Source organism: Ailuropoda melanoleuca, chromosome 4 (genome assembly GCF_002007445.2).
Source record: "Ailuropoda melanoleuca isolate Jingjing chromosome 4, ASM200744v2, whole genome shotgun sequence".
Taxonomy (NCBI): domain Eukaryota; kingdom Metazoa; phylum Chordata; class Mammalia; order Carnivora; family Ursidae; genus Ailuropoda; species Ailuropoda melanoleuca.
This window is the reverse complement of record NC_048221.1, coordinates 120,262,267-120,279,051: the sequence shown is the minus strand read 5'-3', so window position 1 is coordinate 120,279,051 and position 16,785 is coordinate 120,262,267. Positions and strand designations below refer to the sequence as shown.

Sequence of the window (16,785 nt, the reverse complement as noted above, 5' to 3'; positions counted from 1 at the left end):
TACAAAATCAATGCTCAGAAATCAGTTGCATTTCTATATACAAATAACGAGACTGAAGAAAGAGAAATTAGTGAATCCATCCCATTTAAAATAGCACCAAAAACCATGTTACCTTGGAATTAACTTAACCAGAGACGTAAAGGACCTATGTTCTAGAAACTATAAATCACTCTTGAAAGACGTTGAGGAAGACATAAAAAGATGGAAAAATATTCCACGCTCATGGATCGGAAGAATTAACATAGTTAAAATGTTCATGCTACCCAGAGAATCTACACTTTCAGTGCTATCCCGATTAAAATACCGAGGACATTTTTCAAAGAACTGGAACAAATAGTCCTTAAATTTGTATGGAACCAGAAAAGGCCACGAATCTCCAAGGAACTGTTGAAAAGGAAAAACAAAGCTGGGGGCATCACAATGCCAGATTTCGAGCTGTACTACAAAGCTGTGATCACAAAGACAGCATGGTACTGGCACAAAAACAGACACCGACCAATGGAACAGAATAGAGAACCCAGAAATGGACCCTCGGCTCTTTGGGCAACTAATCTTTGATAAAGCAGGAAAAAACATCCGGTGGAAAAAAGACAGTCTCTTCAATAAATGGTGCTGGGAAAATTGGACAGCTACATGCAAAAGAATGAAACTTGACCACTCTCTCACACCATACACAAAAATAAACTCCAAATGGATGAAAGACCTCAATGTGAGACAGGAATCCATCAAAATTCTAGAGGAGAACATAGGCAACAACTTCTATGACATCGGCCAGAGCAACCTTTTTCACGACACATCTCCAAAGGCAAGAGAAATAAAAGATAAAATGAACTTATGGGACTTTATCAGGATAAAGAGCTTCTGCACAGCCAAGGAAACAGTCAAAAAAACTAAGAGACAGCCCACGGAATGGGAGAATATATTTGCAAAGGACACCACAGATAAAGGACTGGTATCCAAGATCTACAAAGAACTTCTCAAACTCAATACACGAGAAACAAATAAACAAATCATAAAATGGGCAGAAGATATGAACAGACACTTTTCCAATGAAGACATACAAATGGCTAACAGACACATGAAAAAATGTTCAAAATCATTAGCCATCAGGGAAATTCAAATCAAAACCACACTGAGATACCACCTTACGCCAGTTAGAATGGCAAAGATAGACAAGGCAAGAAACAACAATTGTTGGAGAGGATGTGGAGAAAGGGGATCCCTCCTACATTGTTGGTGGGAATGCAAGTTGGTACAGCCACTCTGGAAAACAGTGTGGAGGTCCCTTAAAAAGTTAAAAATTGAACTACCCTATGACCCAGCCATTGCACTACTGGGTGTTTACCCCAAAGATACAGACGTAGTAAAGAGAAGGGCCATATGCACCCCAATGTTCATAGCTGCATTGTCCACAATAGCCAAATCATGGAAGGAGCCGAGATGCCCTTCAACAGATGACTGGATTAAGAAGCTGTGGTCCATATATACAATGGAATATTACTCAGCTATCAGAAAGAACGAATTCTCAACATTTGCTGCAACATGGACGGCACTGGAGGAGATAATGCTAAGTGAAATAAGTCAAGCAGAGAAAGACAATTATCATATGATTTCTCTCATCTATGGAACATAAGAACTAGGATGATCGGTAGGGGAAGAAAGGGATAAAGAAAGGGGGGGTAATCAGAAGGGGGAATGAAACATGAGAGACTATGGACTCTGAGAAACAAACTGAGGGCCTCAGAGGGGAGGGGGGTGGGGGAATGGGATAGACTGGTGATGGGTAGTAAGGAGGGCACGTATTGCATGGTGCACTGGGTGTTAAACGCAACTAATTGAATCATCGAACTTTACATCAGAAACCGGGGATGTACTGTATGGTGACTAACATAATATAATAAAAAAATCATTAAAAAAAAGAGTCTGAGCATGGAAAAGAGAAAGATACATTGTCTGGATTTGAAATGATCTCTCAAAGGCAGTGATTTCATCATTCTGTCTGTCTCTGCTCTCACGCCAGCAGCTTTATACTTGACACCGCTGTAAAGCTGGAGAATTGTGTCTTGGTGTCCAACCCCCTTTCCACCGGCTCTTCTCCTGTGGTCCGGAGTTGGGGGCACTTGGTGGTCTCAGAAAGAATGTTGTGGAATCTCCCCCAGCCCGTGGAGCGTCAAGCCAGCCCCCCGCCTCTCCTCTGAGCTTCTCCAGCCTGCAAAGTCGGGCCCAATGACCCGTCTGCCTCTGTCTTGGATACAGCCATCGCCCTCTCCGCTGCAGCCCAGGGCTGCTGTATCGTTATTGACCATTCTGCTGGGATATTAAGCACTTTTGGCTTAGCTGGGGGATGGTTAATCAACAACCTTGTCAGAGTGATGGATTCTTCTAGGATTATTGCTTAATTAGCTTGTTTGGAGGTAAAAATAAACCAGGACATCAGTTCTCTGCGAGCGGGGAGGAAGGGACGGAGGCAGCTGGGAGCGGGGTTGGAGGACTCCAGGACAGAGCCCGGGCGCAGAGTGTGGCTGCGCTGGTGCCGGTGGGAGCTGGAATTCGTGAGGCATCTTACAGCCACTGCGATTGCTGCGGCCAAGAGCGCTTGCACCGTTGTGGGATTAAGCCCTGCATTGGGCTCTGTGCTCAGCACAGTCTCCTTGAGATTCTCCCCTCTCCCTCTTAGGGTTGAGGCGGGCAGCCGTGACCACAGCTGCCATTCCCTGCAGGGTCTGGTTAGGGGGCAGCAGCAGCTCCTCATTCCCTGAAAGCTAGTGGTCAGCCTGGGAGTCATTGGCCACCTTCTCTGGCCTTTGCTCCTCTGGCCACTCCAGCAGCCCTGTGTTAAATCCTGTTAAAACAGGAACAGAGTGGTTCCTCTTTTCCTGCCTGACACCACCTGAAACACTCTGTTCTTCCCATTTAACCTCCCTATTGCAGGGCCCGCCCCTTTACCTATTCCCACCCCTCCCCCCAACCGGCTGGTCTAGAGAATGGAAAGTTTAAAATGCTTAGCTCTGGATAAGCTGTATCATCTCTAGTCTTAATGTCCAGCGTCGGTGAGTTGACCATTCAAGGTCGAGAACTCCCCGTGGAACTGAGCTGCGGTATCTGAGCTTCTCCAAGGATTCTGTCAGGGGAGGAGCTCAGGGGCCTTTCAGGAGCAACGGGGAAGGAGCAGCTGAGGGAAGAGGCAGGACACAGTCATGACAGGTCCCCTGTGAGTTCCCACTGTAAACCCTGCCTCTGCCCCCCTTGGGCCTGGAGGTGGCAAGAATCAAGTCAGCAAAGGGGCCCACTTCTGCTCAAGAAAGAAGCAAGGCTGACATCACCCCACGCCACTGTGTTGAACTGCTTTCTAGGGCTGGGCTGTGTGTGTGTGGGTGTGTGTATGTGCGTACCCACTGTCAGATGTTCCCCCTCGCTGGGGGGTAAGCCCCAGCGCCGAGGAGCAGGCCTGTCCTCTCCTGCAGGCAGGGCCGGCCTAGGTCCCACGGCTGCAGCGGGCCCAGCCACGGAGTGGAGGGATGTGGGTTTCAGTCTGGTATCGGCCTCCTGTAATGGGGCAGCCACCTCTTCTTGGGGCCTGGAGGGTCTCATCTATAGAATGCCGAGGGGAGCCTGGCCACCCTGCTTCCCCATGGAGTGAGTGGCTACAGGGGTGGAGGCTCTGGGAGTCTGAGGCCACCCCATTTGGTCCTCGAGGGCTCCCACGCCATCCCTCTGCCCGGTGCCAGCTGTGCCCTGTGCCCACTGCATTTCCAGGTACAACCTAACCTGCTTCAGGGGGACATTCTTGACCTTGGCTGAAGGATGTGGGGAGCCCTGAGAAGGTAGAGCCTGGGGACAAGCGGCCTGGTCTGCCCTGTGCCAGGGTTAAGGGTCCAGGCCCTTCCCTCCAATGCGGAGATGGGGGCAAACTCCCCCCAGTCCCACGCAGAGAAGCCAGGCCTCTCCCCCAGGGCTACGCAAGCTCCCCAGCCCTGGTGTGGCTCTGAGAGTCAGCTTTTCAATTAATCAATTGAGTAAACGTTCCCCTTATATCCTGTTAGTTTAAAGAGAAAAGGAAAGACTGGTTCTTGAGCAAAGCGCTGTGAGGGAGGAAACTACTCTGTGTCCTCTGGGCACCAGTCCAGGGGGTGCCGAGGGAGCATGGCCGTCCCTGGGCTGCGTGCTGCCGAGCCTAGGTCTGCAAAATTCCTTCCAGAAGTCTGGAGTGACATGTATTAGGGGCAGCAAAGTACGCAGGTCTGTTGGGTTTTCCACCTGGGCGTTCAGGTGAAGTCCTGACAGAGGTGGCTCATTCATTCTTTCGGGCACCAGCCCCCCACCCCACTCCTTTGTTAGCACAGTCTGTGTTGACTAGTGGGCACCAGTGCTCTGCATGCAGCGATCTTACATGAGAGCCCTGGACTCCGGGGCCTCAGGCATTAGCTCTGCCTGCCTCCTAAGCCCATGCCGAGCACCATTGCCGTCTATCCTGGTTACCTAAGCAGGGGGCCTGGAGGCAAAATGACCTGGCCCAAGCTTTGCTGTGTGTCTGTCCTGCCATAGTTGCTGAAATGATCACGAACTCTTTGCAACAGGTTAGTTGGCTGCCTTTGTTCTCCGTGCCAGGATGTGCCCACTTCCAAATGCTGACCTTGTTCTGAGCGTGGGTGCTTGCCGTGGCGTACCTCTGCCCCATACCACCTGCCTTCTGATGGGGTCCGCTCAGAAGGTCTCCACCCTCCTGCCCCCTTGACACACGTATTTGTAAGGATTCTGCCACTGGGCAATGCCTCCGGAAATGCGTTCTCAAACCGCAAATTCCCCTGAGTGGGGTCTGGCCTGGTCACTCTCTGGAAACTTCTCTGCTGTAGGGGGCCACGCTCTTCTGGAGACACTTTTATAGATGAAGAGGGAGGGAGATACCTGCCTTGCTGGCTGGGTTTTTCCTTTCCCATTTTTTTTTAATCCAGAATTATGATCCTGCTTGTCACAGAGTCCAAGACCTTTATGGGAACTGTGTTTTATTTTGCCATTTGGCTGCGAAACAATCAGGATACAGACAGCGAGAAGTATGATCGTTCTGTAACACCCCGCGGACCGCTCCCAGGTCACCCCCCAGCACCCTGTGGGTGGGCAGACTGGCTCATTCTGGCTTTTCCTAGAAATGAATTGGACCGGAGGGAAGGGGCTGAGATGAATCTTCTCCCCCTTTTTTCCCAGAACATCTGCTTCATCAACCAGGGCATCCCAGGCTGGTGTCCCGACGTAGTCAGAGGACCTGCTCTGTGACCTCGGCCTTACTAGAGCCTGACCCCTTCGTGGCCCAGGTTCCTCGAAGGCAGCTTTGACTATATTTCAGGCAGGGCAGGTTTCAACGCATCACATTCATGGGGGCGGCACCGCCCACTGCAAGGACAGCCAGATTCTTGAGCGAGCACTGGGAGCTTGTCCTAGAGAAAGACACAGATGTTCAAATGCAGATGGGCCAGGGGAGAGTAAAGAAGCTTTTCCTTCCCTTGAGGGAACACAGAGGCCTGGACCCGCTCCCACAGATACTGTGTGGGACCAGCAGACAATGGAGGAAGCACATGGACCCCGTGCTGCTGAGGCTGGACCTGTTCCATCACACCCATGGCCACCCAGTGGACAGGAGTATCTCCACCTCATTCTCCAAAATTCCTTGGAGGCAGCCACTGCAGGTGCTCTGCCCTTAGTCCACACTGCAGCCCGTTGAGCGCCTGAGTGCCTGGGGCAGAGTGGCGGGCAAGGGCTGGAGTGAGCAAGCTGGAGGGGCTGAGACCAGGAGCAGCTAGGATGACAACAGCCCTGTCCTCTGGGCCGGCAGAATGCTGGTCTGCTGGCTGTGGATTCCCGTAGAAGGGTGGCTTTTCTCATGTGCACATCTCTTGGATTCAAGTGATATTCTTGTATGGATATTTCTTCTACAACTATAGTCAGCCAACTTTCCTGGCCACGTGGTAAAGACTTGATTCTTCTTCTCTATCTCCCTCCTCTTCTCTTGAGTCTTAAACTCTTGTCTCAGTCTGTTTAATGAAAAATAAATAAGCAAACTAGAAAAGTCCAGCCTAATATATATAATTTAAAAACTCCAATAGTATAACAAGGCAGGAAGAAAAACGGCAGTTCCCTGTCCCATTCGTGCCTTAAATTCCCCTCTCCAGACTCGTTCTTTGATGCGTACCTCCATATTTCCAAGTGATATGCCCGCACGGTTATCCCTGGACTTGTCAATGTTAAATGCCTAACTTCTTATGCTGGAATATTGGGCTGGCATGTGCCTGAGCCACTCCATACCTGCACTTCTCCCCTCCTTTCTTCAATAAATTTATGTCACATCTTTTTTTGTTAAATCAATATTCAAGTTTTAGTTTATTACAATTATGTATGTACTGTTCACTGCTGAGTGAAAAAAATACTCTAGGATCACTTCTTTTTTTTTTTTCTTTCTTTCTATAACTCTTTATTCTTCCAGGAGTTAATAATTGCCTCATTTAAAAAATCTGCTTAGTCTATGTCATTATCCTAATAATTCTTCCAAAACTCTCCAGCAAAATTTTAAAATCCTTCTGAGCACAATTTTACCCAGGATTAAGCAATCAGATAAACTACGGGTTCCATTTTTCCCAAAGATCACTCTTCCTCCTCGTTGGTCTTCTTCTGCTCTCTTTCTGCAGGACTTTCCTAGCTAGTGAAGGACCAGGGCTGGATCTTGTTTCCTGGATGCCAACTTTTCCTCTCTTGTGGTTTATGCCCTTGGAGTATGCAAGTCATTTTTTCTAGTTGGATACAGTTCTCTTTAAATGCCTGATCTGGAAGGCTGGACACCCTGGGTTCTACAGTAATCACCAAGTGTATGTTGGCCAGAGCAGGTAGGGAGTTTCACCTCTCTAGAGGCAAATCCAGACTCCCAACTCTCAAAAAGAATGTCTTTGGTCTACAGGACAGGAGAGATGGATTTACTAGGATAGGAGAAAACTGCTGTTGGTAGATCAGCAAGATTAAGACCACTGCCACCTTCATGCAGAGTAGGAGAAAGTGGCCCATTCCCCAGGATAGTTTACTTCCATATAGTGGTAAATTGTTATAAATAATAACTTTGTTACACTGAGGCACTTTGCTACCATATTGAGAGTAGACCAACATGAATGTGGAAGGCATTAGACAAACTCTCAGCAGAGTGTGACTTACAGTACATTAAACCTCTAGACTTGAAATCAGTTAAGATCAACACAGCCTTAATTCTCCAAGCACCATATACCAATACACTGGGTGTTAGCATTTTTTAAAGCATGAGCTTGATACTTTAAAACAATTTTAACATAAACATGGCCTGCAAGAGGACAACGAGGGTACATGCTTCATTCAAAAGAAATAGGTATGATGGGAGGGGAGGAAGAAGAGTTGTCTGGTTGCATATGTCTATATCCTACTTTACTAAGTGAGAGCAGAACAGATGGGTTGAAGATGAGAGAGAGGAACAGAAGTGTTCTCCCAATGGGAGTACATGCCAGCTTGCCCGATGGGTCCAAGCAGACTGATGAGGGGGCTTTAGCAACCCTAACCTCTGGGGAGAAGCTCACTTAGCTCATCTGACAAGGCCTTTGCTTGTTCTAGTGACAGCCTCATTTCCCAGAGAGGCCAAATGAACAAGGGGAGGGAATTTTCCTCTTGGTTGGATGTTGGCCAATAGTGAGAGTCTCTTTGCTAACCTGGGAGTGATGGAAATCCTGGAAGAAAGTAACTTTGACTTTGTAGTAGCAAAATAAGAGAATGTTGGGCAGAGTTGAAATGTGCCCTGGTGGGGTGGTGCCAGGGTGGCTCAGTTGGTTAAATGTCTGCCTTTGGCTCAGGTCATGATCCCAGGGGCCTGGGATCAAGCCCTATATTGGGCTCCCTTGCTCAGCGGTGGGTCTGCTTCTCTTCTCCCTCTGCCCCTTACCCCTCTGCTGCTTGCTCTCTCTCTCTCTCTCACTTTCTCATTTTCGCTTTCTCAAATAAATAAATAAAATCTTAAAAAAACAAAACACAAAAACGGAAAAAGAAATGTGCCCTGGACTCAGGAAAGCAGATTTCAAAAGGGTAAGAGGATCAACAGGTCAGACAATAAGCCTTCTATAAAAAATATAGGTCATGATGTACTAGAGATTATAACAAGATAATGTTAATTATCTGCTTTCCAGTAATCCTGATGGGTAAGAAACTAGACAAATAGCCGATAACAGGAAGAACTGGGTTGAAGACAACATTTACAAAAATTGGGACAAGAACAAACAAAGGAAGACACAAACCTGAAAGGGCAATTTCTCTCAGTCATTTGGGAAACTGTTATTGAGTGGTTCCTCTGTGCTATGCTTTTTGCTATGTGCTAAGGAGATAGCAACAAAAAGACATTTCTAAGCTTACAGTCCAGCAGGGAATAGAGACATCAAGCAGGTAATTAAAAGCGTGTTGAATCAGCCAACTACAAATAGAGGGGAACTTCCTCAGCTTGACAAACAGTATCTATGAAAATCCCACAGCTAACATTATATTCGGTAAAACACTGACTGTTTTCTCCCAAGATCAGGAACACCAAGGAGACAAGGGTGTCTGCTTCCTTCACCTTTAGTCAGCATTGTCCTAGAAGTTCTAGCCAAGGAAATTAGGTAAGAAAAATAAAAAAGGCATCCAGATTGGAATGGAAGAAATAAAACTACTTGTAGTTCTACAGATGACATGACTCTGTAGGTATAAAATCTTAAGGAATCCCCTGAGAACCATCAGAACTCATAAATGAGTTCAGCATGGTGGCAGAATATAAGATCAATGTATGAAAGTCAATTTTATTTCTATACATTAGCAATGAAAAATCCGAAAATGAAATTATTTATAATTGCATCAAATATATAATATTTAGGAATAAATTTAACAAAAAAAGTGCAGGACTCCTACATTGAAAACAATAAAACTTTGCTGGAAGACATTAAAGAAGATCTAAAACAATGGAGAGAAATCTCATGTTCATGGATCAAAAAGCTTTAGATTGTGAAGCTGGCAATATTCCCCAAATTGAGCTACAGATTTATGTAATTGCTATCAAAATCCCCCTCTTTTTTTCCTGCAGAATTTGTCAAGCTGATCCTAAAATTCATATGTAAATGCAAGGAACCCAGAAGTATCAGAGCAAACTTGAAAAAGAAAACCAAGCTGGAAGACTCATGCTTTCTGATTTCAAGACTTACTACGAAACTGTAGCAACCAATAGAGTGTGGTACTGGCACAAGGACAGACATATAGATCACTGGGACAGAATGGAAAATTCAGAAATAAATCCTTAGATTATGATAAGTGGACTTTTGAAAAGGGTGCTAAGACAATAAAATGGGGCAAAGAATAGTCTTTTCAACAAGTGGCAATGGGACAATTGGATATATCCTTGCAAAAGAACGAAGATGTTACATCACACCACATACAAAAATTACCTCAGACAGGATCAAAGACCTAAATGTAAAAGCTAAAGTATAAAAACTTTTAGGAGAAAAACACAAGAGTAATATTCATGATCTTAGATGAGGCAATGATTTCTTGTATACAACATTAAAAGCGTAAGTGACACAAGAAAAAAGTAGGTAAATTGGACTTTGTCAAAATTAAAAATTTGTGTTCTATAAATGATACAACCAAGAATCTTAACAGACAACCTGTAGTATGGAAGAAAATGTTTGCAAGTCACATAGGTGATAACGGACTTGTAACTAGAATGAATATGTAATATATATATAAAGAACTCTCACAAGTGGGTAACAAAAAGTTAAATAAGCCAATTTAAAAATGAACAAAGGACCTGACTAGACATTTCTCCAAAGAAGATACACAAATGGCCAGTAAGCACTGAAAAGAGGCTCAACATCACGAGTAGTCAGGGAACTGCAAACCAAAACCACAGCGAGGTATCACTTCACACCATCTAGGATGGCTATAATAAAAATGACAGACAATCATAAGTGTTGGCAAGGATGTGGACAAGTCAGAACTCTCATTCACTGCTGGTGGGAATGAAAAATGGTGCAGTGGCTCTGGAAAACAGGCCCTGAAAATGTTAACATTGTTACCATATGATCCAGCAATTCCACTCCTAGTTATACACACAAGTGAAATGAAAGCTCACATCCATGCCAAAACCTGTATACAAACATTCACAGCAAAATTCTCCCCGATATGCAGAAAGTAGAAACAACCTGAATAAATGTCCATCAATGGATGAATGGATGAATAAAAGATGGTATATTTACAAAATGAAATATTATTTAGCACTAAAAAAAATGAAGTCTTGATACATACTACCATGTGGATGAAAGAAATCAGTTACAAAAGACCACATGTTGCATGAGTCCAATTACATAAACTGTCCAGAATAGGCAATATAGATTCAGAAAGCAGATGAGTGGTTTCCCAGGACTAGAGGGGTGGGGCAAACATAGGAAGCGACTGCTATTGGGCATGGGGTTTCTTTGTGTGGTGATGAAAAATGTTCTAAAATTATATTGTGGTGATGGTTGCACAGCTCTGTGACTACACTGAAAACCACTGAACTCTGCATCTCAAATGGATAACCTTTATGATGTGTGAATCACATTTCAATAACACCCTAAAAAATGTTAGGAGTGGGCAACAACGATAAAGAGTTTTGAATGTTATGATCAGGGTAGTGTGATAGTGAGTAAATAATATGAGAACCCAATGGGGTTAAGACCCAAAGGATCAGGACTTATGTAACTAACCCCAGGGCTGAGCAGACAATAGGGGAAAAGGACCTGAGGTTGTGAAAAGAATGAAACACTGGAGGGAATAGAGGCAATGCTGGGGTGGTGGGAATAGAGCACAGGAAGAAGGAGAGACATAAGTTATGGTTAGGTAAGTGGGCAGCAGCCAGATGATACAGGCCGCGTTCGTGACTTTAGATTTTTCTCAAATAGTAACAGGAAGACATCGAGGGTTTTAACCTGGGGAGTACAGTGATTGGATGTGAATTTTTAAAAAGTGTGCTTGGACTGCAGGAAATTGACTCAAGTGAAGCGGGTGGATATAGGAAAGTCAGATAGGGAGCCAATGCAAAAGTCAGGGAAAGAGACGGTGTCTGAGAAATCCAAATTGAAATAGTTCGAGGGGAAAGTGGGAGGTGAGGATGTGGAGACAATTAGCTCTTGCACGAAGTTTGGCTGTAAAGGGGGGAGATGGAGTTGTGGCTGCAAGGGAATAGGAGAGGGAGGAAATTTAAAAGATAAGCATGTTTTGATGGGAACTGGAAGACTCCAGAAGAGAGAGAGAGAGGAAGATTTAGTATTCAGAACACAGAGGAGAGAATTCATTCCATCGGGTTCTTGTGAAGGGGGAAGGTAATGAGATCCAGAACACCCTCAGAGACAGATGCCCTCTAGCGTAACAGGAGGAAGGTGGGAGGTGGTTATAGATGAAAGTGAGTTTGTAGATTTGGATGCAGAACTTCTTCACTCTCCTGCCTCCAATTCTGCACAGCAACCCATCAGCCAAGAGTGAATGGATTTACTTTAAGAGTATGATGTCAGAGGGCCATGATTGATGAGGAAGACAGGGGAGTACTCTTAGGGATGATGACAGGCATTAGTGAAAGAGATTGAAACACACATAACCTTGCATCTTATATTATACTTCCTTCTTACCTAATGTTCAGAACAGGAAGTGTAGAAAAATTAGTTAAGAGTGGATTGGGACCCTGTATAGGAGAAAGAATGAGAAATAGTCCAGTTATTTCAAAAGTTCAGGCTTTAGGTCCTGCATGTTGAATTCGCTTAAAGATACAATTGAAGAATCATTCCTGACGTTAGAAATCATGCCGATTGGAATAGGAATCAGGCAGACTGGAAATGGGAAATATTCACATGCCCTATTTTTAAAAAGAAATGAAAGGGGAATTCAACAAAATACAGGTGAATCTAATTAACTTTGATCTTTGCAATGTTTGTTAACTTGTGTTCGTTAAGATGCACCAAGAGTTCATCGGGAAATATTTATGCTAAAATAGCATTTCTTTATGGAGAGAATGACTGTGTCTTGATTTCAAGGTACACAGTTGGGGTTTCTGCTATAGTAGCGTGAGGTGTGGGCTATGTATCTCTAAGGTCTATTCCCTGAAAATAAACACATAGAAGAAATGTGACATAGGCATTAATTTTTCAGCACACTCCTGCTAGAGGTATAGATGCTAATGCCTACAGATGTGTGAACAGCTGCATAGTGAGGTAATGGTAGAGCACAGCTGGACCCAGCTCTCATCTCCCCAGGGTCTGATCATTTCTGTTGCTCCACACATTAGCCTTTCCTGCGATGAGTGATTGCCTTTCCTCTCTGGAATTTCAAGTTAAGAATTCTAGAATGAAATTGGGCCTCAATGTGAGCCAGGAATCCATCAAAATCCTAGAGGAGAACATAGGCAGTAACCTCTTTGACACTGGCCACAGCAACTTCTTTCATGACATGTCTCCAAAGGCGAGGGAAACAAAAGCAAAAATGAACTTTTGGGACTTCATCAAGATAAAAAGCTTCTGCACAGCAAAGGAAACAGTCAAAAACCAAAAGATAACGGACAGAAAATGGGAGAAGATATTAGCAAATGACGCTTCAGATAAAGGGCTGGTATCCAAGATCTATAAAGAATTTCTCAAACTCAACACCCAAAAAACAAATAATCAAGTAAAAAAATGGGTATAAGACATGAACAGACACTTTTCCAAAGAAGACATAAAAATAGCTGACACATGAAAAAATGTTCAACATCACTAGCCATCAGGGAAATTCAAATCAAAACCACACTGAGATACCACCTTACACCAGTTAGAATGGCAAAAATTAACAAGGCAGGAAACAACAAATGTTGGAGAGGATGCAGAGAAAGGAGAACCCTCTTACACTGTTGGTGGGAATGCAAGCTGGTACAGCCACTTTGGAAAACAGTATGGAGGTTCCTCAAAAAGTTAAAAATAGAGCTACCCTATGATCCAGCAATTGCACTACTGGGTATTTACCCCAAAGATACAGATGTAGTGAAAAGAAGAGGCACATGCACCCCAATGTTCATAGCAGAAATGTCCACAATAGCCAAACTATGGAAGGAGCTGAGACCCTCTTCAACAGATGAATGACTAAAGAAGATGTGGTTCATATATACAATGGAATATTACTCAGCCATCAGAAAGGATGAACACCCACCATTTGCAATGACATGGATGGAACTGGAGGGGATTATGCTAAGTGAAATAAGTCAAGCAGAGAAAGACAATTATCCTATGGTTTCACTTATATATGGAACATAAGGAATAGCACAGAGGACATTAGGGGAAGGAAGGGAAAACTGAAGGGGGGAGTCAGAGGGGGAGAGGAACCATGAGAGACTGTGGACTCTGGGAAACAATCTGAGGGTTTCAGAGGGGAGGGGGGTGGGGAATGGGTTAGCTTGGTGATGGGTATTAAGAACGGCACGTGTTGTAATGAGCACTGGGTGTTGTACGCAAATAACGAAACATGGAACATCATGTAAAAAACTAATGATGTACTGTGTGGTGACTAACATAAAATAATAATAATAATATAATAATAATAATAAAAAAAGAAACTGGGCCACTATTTTATACCACATACAAAAATCAACTAAAAAAGCATTCAAGACTTGAATATAAGACCTGAAACCCTAAAACTCCTAGAAGAAAACACTGGGGATAAGCTCCTTGACATGGATCTTGGCAATAACTTTTTAGATTTGATACCAAAAGCAAAAGCGACAAAAGCAAAGTAGTCAAGTAGGACTGATAGACATTTTCCCAAAGAATACATACAAATAGCTAACAGGTACATGAAAAGGTATGGAACATCATTAGTCATCAGGGAAGGACAAACCCAAACCCCAATGAGATATCATCTCACACCTGTTAGAATGGCTATTACAGAGGAGATGAGAGATAACATGTGTTGGTGAGGATGTAGAGAAAAGGGAACACTTGTGCACTGTTGGTGGGAATATAAATTGGTGCAGCCGCTGTGGAAAATAGTATGGAGTTTCCTCAAAAAATTAACAATAGAACCATCATATGATCCAGCAACTATCTGCTTCGGTGTATTTATTGAAGGAAACAAAACACTAACTCGAAAAGTTATATGTACCCATGTTCATGCAGCATTACTTACAAGAATCAAGAAATGGGAACAACCTAAGTGTCCATCAGTAGATGGATGGATAATGAAAATACATTTTAAATACAAAGGAATATTACTCAGCCATAGAAAACAAGGACATCCTGCCATTTGTGACAACATGGAGAGAACTGGAGGGTATTATGCTAAGTGAAATAAATCAGAGAAAGACAAATACTGTATGATCTTATTTATATGTGGAATCTAAAAACACAACAAAACAAAACTCATAGATACAGAGAACAGATTGAATGGTTGCCGGAAGTTGGGGGTGGGGGTGGTGGGCAAAATGGGTGAAGATGATCCAAAGGCACAAACTTCCAGTTATGAGATAATTAAGTCCTGGGGGTGTAATGTACAGCACTGTGGCTAGAGTTAACAATACTGTTTTGTGTATGTATTTGAAAGTTGCTAAGAGAGTAAATTGTAAAAGTTCTCATCACAAGGAAAGGATTCTAGAGCTGCCATGTCTTACCTGCACTCTGGGGTTTGCTCCACTCCTTGCTTCAGTTGTACATGACCAGGTTCATCCACTGAAAAACAAACATCATCATTATAACATAGTTTAAAATTTGTTCGCTTAATACAGAGCAAGGCAAATGATACCCTCCTCCCTTGAAAGATCTGAGTCTAGTCTTATCAAACCTTTGGCTAATTCCAACCCAGCAGGAGGTCTCAAGCCCCCATCACAGCCTATCTTTCACTACTCCCTGAGTAGCTAGGCAGTGAGAGGGATAGCCAAGGTTGACCAGCTGGCTGAGCCAGCCGAGGTTGACCAGCTGGCTGGGCCAGGAGGCTCTTTCTAAAGCTCACTGGGAGTAAGTTTAATGTACAGTGAGCTCAGCAGGTGTTTTTCAGTTCCCTCTTGGATTTATGACTCCCACATAATCCTCTGCTTTATTAAGCTATTGGAAAAAAATAAAATCTGTCTGCCAAGATCCTAAAGCAGCCTTGGCAGCCAGCAATATATAAAGGCAGTAATTGGAGGCAGGGGGGCCGGCAGCTTGGCTGGCCTTTGACAGACCATCCAATATCCTCAGGGAGAAAAATGCCCCCTGGAATCAGGAGAGGAGAGGTGGCCTGGGACTGTGCCCTGTGTCTGGGAGAGGAAGGTACCTCACCTCCATTTCTGTCAGGTAGAGTCCTCTTCCATCCTTGGAGAGGTTCTGGAAAGTCTCTAAAGAGGAGGAGAGAAATCAGGACAGGTCAAGAGACATAAAAGCAAATATGGTGATTCTACGTAAAGTACTCTTTCACTCTCTGCAGTGTGCCCAGCCCTCCTCCTTGTCTCTTCCCAGCCAAATCCCACACCTGTGGGGCAGCTCTCGGACCGCTCTGGCCCACACACGCTTCTCCCTCTTCTCAAGTCCTTGCACTCTGCACCCTTCTGCATACTGTAGGACACCTGGGTGGCTCAGTCTTCAGCTCAGGTCATGATCCTAGGGTCCTGGGATGGAGCCCCGCATCAGGCTCCCTGCTCTGTGGGGATCCTGCTTCTCCCTCTCTCTCTGCCTGCGGCTCCCCTTGCTTGTGCTTTCTTTCAAATAAAATTAAAAAAAAATAAAGTATTCTATGGGCACAGTTTGGGGAACCTCCCTTGTCCAACTGAGAATTCTCTGGAGGTTTATACCTCACCCTTCTCTTTTATGCTCCCCTGACTCTGTTCTCTCAGTCTTTATTAACCGCCTGGCTCAGAGCTGTGGGGTTTACAGACTCATGCCAGGGACGGGGTGAGGATTAAGATAAGGCCAGGCCCCACTTCTACCCAAACACAACTCTTGGGCTATATTATGGCTTGAGGTTTCATATAGGATTTCACTGAAGAAAAGGGGTAGGCTGTTAAGAAGTGTCCAAATGTCTGACCTACATAGTTGAATTTCTGGAGCCTTGGGAACCCCCCTTGCCCCACCTATTCACTCGTGTGTGAATTCCTTCAGCAGAGACCCCAATCATTCATTGCAAGACTACAGTGTAGGTTTAAACTGTAAACAACATGGAGAGGGGACACAGTGAGTTAAATTAAGCTTGTTCCTAAAAGACGCACTAAATAGGGCGATGAGGAAATGAGAGACCTGGGATAGGGGAATGTCCTGGACAGAAAGAGTACAAAAGGGACCCAGGGGACCCAGACCGACTATACCATTACACAGGCTGAGGTTGGCTCTGCGTCTTGGAGCAAGGGCTCCTCATGCACGACTCCAGCCCACCCTGCTACTGAGGCCATCTGGGCCTGGGGCAGGAGGGCATTCCTGATCCTCTCCTACGTTTCTTGGTCACTGAGAAGGTCTCCAGGATGTCACCCAGGTGACACTTACTTGCCATGGCTTCAAGCCGCAACAGGAGGCAGACCAGGCTAGGCAAGCTGACCCTGCCGCTGCTGTCACCGTACCGGAGGGTCATGAGCTCCAGCAGCTCGTCGCTGACGGAGGTCCCTGCAAGGAAGTCTGGGCCGCGGGGTGCGTTAGTGAGTGGGAGGAGCTGGGAGCAGGTCCGGTCCTCTGACATGCGAAGTCTGAGAAGCCTGCCCGGAGTGGTGCCTTCCAACACTCTTTCTTATTCAGTCTGGCTCAGGGTCCAGTT

At 44.9% G+C, this 16,785-nt stretch overlaps 1 protein-coding gene across 1 annotated transcript in view; it reads right to left on the bottom strand.

Annotated features, from left to right (window-relative positions):
- Window positions 1-4,997: 4,997 nt before the first annotated feature.
- The window catches only part of CAPN13 (calpain 13), a 78,060-nt gene continuing 66,272 nt past the window's right edge, over window positions 4,998-16,785 (bottom strand). The window contains exons 20-23 of the mRNA XM_034659684.1: window positions 16,521-16,649; window positions 15,327-15,382; window positions 14,681-14,738; window positions 4,998-6,026 (exon numbers count right to left, since the gene is read on the bottom strand). Coding sequence (XP_034515575.1) covers window positions 14,712-14,738; window positions 15,327-15,382; window positions 16,521-16,649 — 212 coding nt within the window. The 3' untranslated portion in view covers window positions 4,998-6,026; window positions 14,681-14,711. The remainder of the gene's footprint in view (window positions 6,027-14,680; window positions 14,739-15,326; window positions 15,383-16,520; window positions 16,650-16,785) is intronic.